This window comes from Rattus norvegicus, chromosome X (assembly GCF_021556685.1).
Source record: "Rattus norvegicus strain SHRSP/BbbUtx chromosome X, alternate assembly SHRSP_T2T, whole genome shotgun sequence".
Lineage (NCBI taxonomy): Eukaryota > Metazoa > Chordata > Mammalia > Rodentia > Muridae > Rattus > Rattus norvegicus.
The window spans coordinates 99,545,713-99,555,610 of record NC_141554.1 but is presented as its reverse complement, the minus strand read 5'-3'; the positions used below and the strand labels follow the sequence as shown (position 1 = coordinate 99,555,610).

The 9,898-nt window shown below is 46.8% G+C and overlaps 1 protein-coding gene across 1 annotated transcript; it reads left to right on the top strand.

Annotated features, from left to right (window-relative positions):
• Positions 1-310: 310 nt before the first annotated feature.
• Positions 311-9,413, top strand: LOC147998307 (endogenous murine leukemia virus Env polyprotein from Emv-2 locus-like). Its single transcript, XM_087600994.1, has 2 exons — positions 311-530; positions 6,220-9,413. The coding sequence occupies exon 2, from the start codon at positions 6,220-6,222 to the stop codon at positions 7,276-7,278; it is 1,059 nt and encodes a 352-aa protein (XP_087457120.1). The 5' UTR covers positions 311-530; the 3' UTR covers positions 7,279-9,413.
• Positions 9,414-9,898: the final 485 nt, after the last annotated feature.

Genomic DNA, 9,898 nt, shown 5'->3' with positions numbered 1-9,898 from the left:
GCACCTGCAGCTCTACATAAATTCAATGGATAGCATAAATCTAGGTGTCAGATCACTGAGTACTGGTGGTTAGGCACTGACGGTCAGGTCACTAAGCAACCCACCCTGCTGTTCCCCCGCTTGGCCGATTTACCTGGCCAATATCCTGGTTATCAAGCCAGGCCCATTCTTTGTGGTCACCCAACCCCTCCCCACATTTTGCTTCTACCAGTGTATCTTCAGCCTGAGAAAAATTAAAAATTGTCAGCTTGATCAGACTTCTTGACTTGCTGTCCGTTCTTTGCGTCTCTTGTCCCCCATTCTCTCCTAGGTGTACCCCAGACCCTGGTCGACTGCCCTGCTGGTCGGGGCAACTGGCGCCCGAACAGGGACCCCCTGGGGGTCACAGAGGAGAGAACGCCGCTCATCAGTAAGGACAGGCCTGTCTGCCCTTTTCTGAAGCACCAGAGAGTGACTTATCGCTAGGACGCCACGGAACACCCACCGTGAGACAGTCTGGGAAGAGTTCATAGTGCTGTGCAGATCTTAAGGTTAGTAAGTGATGGGACAAGCATTTTCAAAGCAGTCACTATTTGTGACAGGACTGAAGCAGTCACTCAAGACGCGAGGAATTAGGGTTAAAAAGAAAGATTTAATAAAAATTTTAGATTTGGTAGAAGATATATGTCCCTGGTTTCCCCGGGAAGGGACAATTGATCAAAAAAGGTGGCTCAGAGTTGGAGATTGTTTTAAAGATTATTATGAGGTTCTTGGTCCTACGAAAATTCCAATCAGTGCCTTGAGTTATTGGTCTCTTATTAATGATATCCTTAGAACCACCTCTGAATGGCCAGATCTTCAGCATTTAGTCAAGGAAGGAGACTATTCACTGAAGGAAGGCTCGCTGAGGGAGCTTGCTCCCCTCCCCTTACCTGTTGACCCCATACTGGGAGAGGAGTAGGCCTCTGGCATTAAGTCGTCGCCTTCCCCCCCATAGATCATTATTGATATGGAGAGTGCCTTTGATCCTATCCCTGCTAGACCTTTCTCCGCTGAAAAGATTATGTCCAATGCTCCACCCAATACACCAGAATGCCAACCTAATAGACAACTTTATCCTTCTCTTCAAGACTTAGGCAAAGGTGGTGTTTCTTCTCCTGAGCAGGAGGCTAAAATAGAGGCAGGAGCTGCTCGTTTTGAGTCAAAAACAGCCACTATAGCACTGGCCACAGATGGTACCAGAGTTGGTACTCGCTCTCCCTTATCTTTTCCCCCTCCGCCTTATGGCCTCCTAGATGCAGTCCTTGATTCACCCCCTGTCTCAGATGCTTGTCGCCAGCTGACCAACGATGTGACATCCTTGAGACACATGGTAGAGACTAGAAAAGAGCAGGTACAATTGCTTATAGCTCTTCGCGATTTAGAGACAAAATTGACAGAGCTGACACCCTTACAGAGTCCCCAGCTTAAGGCTACAGGCCAGGGTAAAACTCCAAACAAGAAACATAAAGTTTTAGCTTTTCCCCTCTCCCTGAGGAGCGGGGCAAAAGTCCCTAGAGACCCCTCCACCCCAGGAACCCTGGAGGAGGAGGAGGATCGAGTTACAGATGGTGATTCTGAGGAGGAGACAGAACTTCACCCCGACTCACAGGAGCCAGGAGATACGGCTGCTGGCTCTGGGTCCCGCGCAGCTCGGGTTGCACCGGGTCCTCCACGCTATCATTATCAGCCCCTAGATTTTAAAATATTAGAAAAGCTCAAAACAGCGGTATCAAATTATGGCCCTGTGGCCCCCTTTACACTGGCACTTTTAGAATCCTCTACTGAAGGATGGCTCACACCAAACGAGTTTTCGCAGCTTGCCCGAGCCGCGCTTTCAGGCGGCGACTTTGTGCTTTGGAAATCTGAAATGGCTGAAGCCGCAAAAGAAATTGAAACAAAAAATCGTGTACGTCCTGATACCAGGTCATGGACAGCAAAAAAGATTCTTGGTGAGCCACCCTTAAATACTTTAGAGTCTCAAATGCAATTTTCTCCTGGTCTTTTGGCTCAAATTCGTCAGGCATGCCTGGCAGCCTGGAAAAGGTTGCCTCCCAAGTCTGGTTTCTCCTCCACGCTCACTAAGGTACTCCAGGGAGTTGACAAACCATACAATTCTTTTGTCAGCCGTTTGACCGAGAGAGCAGAGCGCTTGTTTGGTGTTCAAGAGCCTGAAAATCCCTTTATTAAACAGCTAACATTTGAAAATGCTAATTCCACTTGCCAGGATATTCTCAAACACCACCGGTCAAAGCCTTTGGCAGAGTATGTTCGCCTCTGCGCAGGGGCTGGAACAAGCCATGCTATTGGTTTAGCTATTGGAGCTGCTCTTCAAAAGGCAGGCTTTAATTCTCAAAAAACCTGCTTTAACTGCAAACAAGTTGGTCATTTCATGCGAGAATGCCCCCACCCTCGTCAATATAAAAGACCCCCAGCTGAGGGACAAGGGAATGCTTCCCCAATGAGGGCTCCACCTACTACTTTGTGCCCCCGCTGCTCTAGAGGTCGACATTGGGCTAACGAATGCCGATCCAAAACTGACAGCCAAGGCCGCCCTCTGCCCCCACGGCAGTCGGGAAACTTCCCACGGGGGCAGCCTCCGGCCCCCTCCTTCAGGACAGGCCCCGGGGCAATAGGGTTTGTCCCTCAACAAGCCAGCCACACTTCACCCAATCAATCCCACCCCTCACCCAATCAATTGCCCATCTCTGGCGAGCCACAAAGAACAGCTCAGGACTGGACCTCTGTGCCTCCGCCAGTACAATACTAACACCTGAGGAAGGTATCCAGGCCATATCCACGGGCGTTTATGGCCCCTTACCCCTAAATACTCTTGGCTTGATTTTGGGTAGAGCTTCCCTCTCCCTGAAAGGACTCCAGATCACACCTGGGGTTATAGACCCCGACCACCAAGGAGAAATACGGGTCCTGGCCAGTGCCACAAGTGGCCCAATACTTATCCCTACACAGCAAGCCATTGCACAGTTATTGTTACTCCCTAAGCTGCCAGTCAGAAATCCACATCATAAAGATGCCAGAGCCCCGGGAGAACAAGGAATATCTGAGGTGTTTTGGGTCCAGAAGATATCTGCTTCTCGGCCTATGCTTACTTTGAGTCTGAATGGAAAAACTTTCCGAGGACTTTTAGACTCGGGAGCTGACGCCACAGTTATTTCTGACAGGTTTTGGCCTGCTGCCTGGCCATTAACTGATTCAGCCACTCACTTACAAGGAATTGGACACTCTAAAAATCCACGAGTCAGTGCTCGGACTATTAGATGGACAGATCCAGAAAGAAATTCAGGAACTGTGATTCCCTATGTAATACCTGACTTGCCAATTAACCTCTGGGGGAGAGACATCCTTTCCCAGATGAATGTTATCATGTGTAGCCCTAACGAGGCAGTTACAAAACAGATGTTGGCTCAGGGATTTCTACCTGGACAAGGATTGGGAAAACAGGCACAGGGCATTAAAGAACCATTGGTTATGACACAGAAGCTAGATCGAAGAGGTTTGGGATCTCCGCCTTCACATTTTCCTTAGTGGCCACAGTCATGCCTGCCCCCCAGGCTCATACAGAAATTGTCTCTCATGCAGAGAAGATCTCTTGGAGAGATAATGTCCCTGTCTGGGTTGATCAGTGGCCGCTAACTCAAGAAAAACTGATAGCTGCTAGACAGTTAGTGCAGGAACAGTTAGCAGCTGGCCACATTGAGCCATCCTCTTCCCCCTGGAATACCCCAATTTTTGTCATTAAGAAAAAATCTGGCAAATGGAGGCTCTTACAGGATCTTCGCGCAGTAAATAAAGTTATGGTACCCATGGGAGCACTACAACCTGGTCTTCCTTCCCCTGCTGCCATTCCTGCTGAGCTTTTTAAAATTATTATCGATTTAAAGGATTGCTTCTTTACCATACATCTTCACCCAGAAGATTGTCACCATTTTGCATTCAGCATTCCCCAAGTTAATTTCCAGGGTCCTATGGACCGCTTTCATTGGCGTGTCCTTCCTCAGGGCATGGCCAACAGCCCTACCCTGGCTCAAAAATATGTAGCCCAGGTAATCCAGCCCATCAGGAGAGCTTGGCCTCAAATTTATCTTCTTCATTACATGGATGATATATTATTGGGTGGTCCTGATAAGCAACAGGCCTTTTCATGCTTCCAACAACTCCAAGAGGCCCTTAGCTCCCGGGGGCTTAAAATTGCCCCTGAAAAGATTCAAGTACGAGACCCATATTTCTATCTGGGATATGAACTTGAGTTCGAACAGATCCGTACCCCCAAAGTTGAACTCCAACTTTCATCCCTTAAAACTCTACATGATTTTCAACAATTACTTGGAAACCTTCAATTTATCCGCCCCTATTTAAAGATTCCCCCTGAGGCTTTAGTCCCTCTTAATGAACTTCTTTCAGGAGACTCTCATCCCTTGTCCCCCCGAGTCCTCACACCCCAGGCCACCTTGACACTACAACAGATAGGTCAGGCTATCTCCTCTCGGGTCTCATTCCAGATACATTATGCTTCCCCCCTATATTTTATTGTCTGTGCTACTACACATACACCAGTGGGAGTCTTTTGGCAACAACCCCGGGCTCCAAAAGAAAAAGGACGCCCTCTATTTTGGGTATATCTTCCCTCCAATCCAAACAAGGTTTTGGCCACCTATTACTCCCTATTTGCTGCCTTAATTAGAAAAGGAAGAAAAATGTCTAGACAATATTTTGGAAAAGATCCTGACATTATTATTGTTCCCTATACTTCAGAGCAAGTTGATTGGCTATTTCAGTCTAATGGCGATTGGGCCATAGCTTGCACCTCCTTTGCAGGAATTATAGATAATCATTACCCAAATGACCCCCTTATACAATTCATAAAAATACATTCCTTGACCTTTCCTAAAGTTACCTCCAAGACCCCGTTACATGAAGGTGCCTTGGTATTTACAGATGGCTCCTCAACTGGCAAAGCTGCCTATGTTATACAGGAACAAGTCACCACAATACAGTCCCCATACTCCTCTGCCCAGCTTGTTGAGTTGTTTGCCGTACTTCAGGTCTTTAAAAAATTAGCAACAACCCCATTTAATCTATATACTGATAGTGCCTATGTGGCTCACTCTATTCCAGTATTAGAAACGGTCCCATATATTAAGCCTGCTTCTACTGCTTCCAAGTTGTTTGTAGACATTCAATCCCTTATTATTAAGAGAACAGAGCCATTTTTCGTGGGACACTTAAGGGCCCACTCTGGTCTAGGTGGCCCTCTGTCAAAAGGGAACACCTTGGCTGATGAGGCCACTCGTGCTATATTCCCTGCCCTTATAGACCCCATAGATCAGGCAAGGCGGGCTCATGCACTACACCATCTAAATGCCTCCACCTTGCGTCAGATGTTTAAGATCTCCAGCGATCAAGCAAGAGAAATAGTTAAGTCCTGTGGAGGATGCGCCACATTATTGCCAGTTCCCCACTTAGGAGTCAACCCCCGGGGACTGGTCCCCAACGAACGATGGCAAATGGATGTCACCCACCTTCCCTCCTTCGGAAGGCTAAAACACCTTCATGTCACCATAGACACTTATAGTGGGTTCATTCATGCGTCCCCCCTTTCAGGAGAAGCGTCGCGTGATGTGATCACCCACACTTTACAGTGTATGGCTACCATGGGAAAGCCACAGATTATCAAAACTGACAATGGTCCTGGATACACGGGGGCTAAATTTCAACAATTTTGTGCCCAGTTTGGTATTAAACATATTACAGGTATTCCATATAATCCTCAGGGCCAGGGCATAGTAGAACGGGCCCATCAAACCTTAAAGAACATGCTTCAACATCTAACAACAGTCACAGATGCTTATTCTCCTCTGACACCTCGAAATAGGCTCAATCATGCCCTTTTCGTACTTAATTTCCTATCTCTTGATATTGAGGGCAGGTCAGCTGCTGACCGTTTGTGGCACCCTAAGTCACAAGATTCCCATGCGTTAGTACGATGGAAAGATCCCCTCATGGGACACTGGAAAGGACCCGACCCCATCCTCATTTGGGGACGAGGATCTGCTTGTATATATGACAAAGAGAATGCTGGCCCAAGGTGGTTTGCAGAAAGACTCATAAGAACTGTTAACCCACCAATGTCCAGAATGGAGCTGTCGTCTCCTCCTGAGACTTATCCCTTTTCTCTTCCAGATGCTGCTCCGGAAAAAGATCCTTTTGATCCTGCTACTGACAGAGGTGATCTCCATCCCTCGTCGCCAACAGCCCAAGTACTCTAACAATAGACATATGCCTTGGAACTACACCTGGATAGTTCTTACAGAAAGACAAGATGTGGCTTGGTCAATTTCACAAATCTCTACTGCTATCTGGTGGCCTACTTCACTCCACCCAGACCTCTGTAAATTAGCCCTCGGGGCCGGGGCCCCTTGGGGCCTTGAACATCAGCTTGAGTTACAAGTAGCCCCAGAGGATAACATGCCCCACACTCAGAGCCATCAAACCCACAATTTGTTCATTTCGACCCACAGATCTGCCCAGCCTGGCTGCGATAATGCAATCAGACGCACCTTGCTTCAGGCCACTGACTTTTACGTATGCCCTGGATATCACAGAGGTCGTACATTCCACAATAAGTGTGGTGGCGAGTCAGATCACTATTGTGCCTCCTGGGGATGTGAGACCACTGGAACAACTTATTGGAAACCAACTTCTTCCTGGGATTACATCACAGTATCTAGAAATTTTTCTCCCCCCTCTAACTATCTCCATCACAACCCCCTCTGTAAGAGCAGTGAACCATCCACCCGAGGTTGGTGTCTTCCCCTAGATATTAAATTTACCAATCACGCAAAGGGCAAGGATTGGGCACATGGCTTCTCATGGGGCCTCCGTCTATATCAGGTTGGTTCAGACACAGGTCTCACTTTCACCATAAAACTTCTCAAAGAACCTGTCCATGCTTCCAAGCCAATACCAATTGGGCCTAATCCCATTTTAGTACCTCCACTCCAATCTCCTTCAGAACCACAGTCCCCTACCTCTGCTAGTCATGTTCCCACATTGTTAGTTTCTTCTCCCCAGAACCTCGTCCTTACCCTAATAAATCAAACCTTTCTTACGCTTAATGCTACTTCCCCTGATCTTGTGGACAATTGCTGGCTATGTTATCACTCTCAGCCACCCTTTTATGAGGGAATTGCTATTCCTGGCACGTTTTTTCCCACCAATGATTCTAGACATTGCCGCTGACAACCTGGAGAATGGAATGGTTTGTCCCTCTCCCAGGTCTCTGGATTGGGCCTTTGTGTTACCCTTATAACTCCCCCCTTAAAGTATGCCCACCTTTGTAATCTCACCCTTGCCCCTGATAAAAACAGTCAATACCTGTTGCCCCCTAATGATGCCTGGTGGGTTTGCCTCGATGGCCTTACTCCCTGCCTTTCAACTGAGGCCTTTTCCCCCATGAAGTCAGATTTTTGTATTCTTGTACAATTAGTTCCTTGATTAATTTATTATCATTCAGAGGAATTTTTTCATCTCTGGGATCAGTCTTCTGACCTATCCCCTACCTTGGTCCGTCAGCGACGAGAACCTATTTTTGCCATCACCATATCAGTACTCCTTGGCCTTGGTGCCGTGGGAGCAGGAACAGGTATCTCTTCACTGGTTCTCTCTAAATCCAGGTACCAAGAACTCATCGATGCTGACGTCCAAAGACTCCAGCAAGGGGTTGACGACCTGTCTGACTCTCTGTCTTCCCTCGCAGAAGTGGTCCTTCAGAATCGCAGAGGACTTGATCTGCTCTTTTTACAACAAGGAGGACTCTGTGCAGCACTCAAAAAAGAGTGTTGCTTCTATGTAGACAAAACAGACATGGTAAAAGAGAGTATGAAAAAGGTTAGAAAAGGCTTAGAAAAGAGAAAGAAAGAGAGAAAAAGATGAAAGCTGGTATCAGAACTGGTATTCAACCTCCCCATGGCTTACCACCTTACTGCCTCCATTTTAGGACCACTGGTAGGATTAATTTTGCTTATTTCATTTGGCCCTTGGGCTCTCAGTAGACTTACAGGCTTTATAAAGCGACAAATAGATGATTTAATGGCTAAACCTATACAGATTCATTATCATAGGTTGGCTATAGAGGATCAACAAACACAAGACAAAAATATTATCTCACCTCAGACACTTCCCACTCCCATCTCCACCCAACCTAAGAAAGGGCATTTCTGCCCCAGGACCTAATAAGGGGAGGTGTCCCAGGCCCTCCACCCTCTTGGTGACAAAGTTCCTTCTACCTTTGCTAAGGGAGGCGAGATGAGACACTACAAGGGGATGCCTTTATACAAAGCTCCTGGGCCCCCTGAGAGACAAGCCTGGCTCTTTTGATGCTCTTTATAAGATCCCTAATTAATACTTTGTCTGTGGTTATGGGGACCCGTAATTTTCAACACGCTCATGGCATGTAAACAACAACCCGAAACCACTCAAGCTAGACATATGCAGGTCCATTGTCATCACCATGAGATGAATGATCGAGGTGTGTGCCTTGCGATCAACCACCTCCCCCTGTGAGCTGAACTGGACAGTCAATGACGGGTAAGACAGCAACATTCTCTGACCATTTGAGGCCTAAGACAGGAGGGCCGCCATAAGCTGCTGCCTTATCCAATGACGGGCCTAGAGACCTAAGAATGGTTTGCTCCAACCTAAGACAGGCGCAGTTCCCGAGGGGCTCTCTCATGGCTAAAAGTCCTGCCCGAGACCACCCTGCCTGCTTGTGCCTTCCCTTGCCTGAGCTAAGTGTTGTTCGCCTCATGGGCCTCTGTATCCAGACAACATACGTGAGAGTTAACACCAGCCAAAAATACCAGAAGTCAGGCCTCTATCCCTACCTTAGCAAAAAGAAAGAAAAAAGAAAAATTGTTACCACCATGGTCCTTCTAAGTAAAGAAAAAGGGGGAGATGTTGGGAGCAGCCTTGAGATGGTGAAAGCAGCCTTCAAGTTAAAAAGCAATTGTGTTCTAGCCTTATGCTGGAATAATAAGCAATATTCTTCAGGTTAAAAAGCAATTATATTTTAGCCTTATGATAGAACAAAAAACAATAGCCTTAGGTTAGATCAAAGCAGCACCTGCAGCTCTACATAAATTCAATGGATAGCATAAATCTAGGTGTCAGATCACTGAGTACTGGTGGTCAGGCACTGACGGTCAGGTCACTAAGCAACCCACCCTGCTGTTCCCCCACTTGGCTGATTTACCTGGCCAATATCCTGGTTATCAAGCCAGGCCCATTCTTTGTGGTCACCCAACCCCTCCCCACATTTTGCTTCTACCAGTATATCTTCAGCCTGAGAAAAATTAAAAATTGTCAGCTTGATCAGATTTCTTGACTTGCTGTACGTTCTTTGCGTCTCTTGTCCCCCATTCTCTCCTAGGTGTACCCCAGACCCTGGTCGACTGCCCTGCGGGTCGGGGCAGAAAAAGAAATTAAACAGAGACTTAGACAGACTAAGAGAAGTCATGAACCAAATGGACTTAGCAGATATTTATAGAACATTCTATCCTAAAGCAAAAGGATATACCTTCTTCTCAGCTCCTCATGGTACTTTCTCCAAAATTGACCATATAATTGGTCAAAAAACGGGCCTCAACAGGAACAGAAAGATAGAAATAATCCCATGCGTGCTATCAGACCACCACAGCCTAAAACTGGTCTTCAATAACAATAAGGGAAGAATGCCCACATATACATGGAAGTTGAATAATGCTCTACTCAATGATAACCTGGTCAAGGAAGAAAGAAAGAAAGAAATTAAAGACTTCTTAGAATTTAATGAAAATGAAGGTACAACATACCCAAACTTATG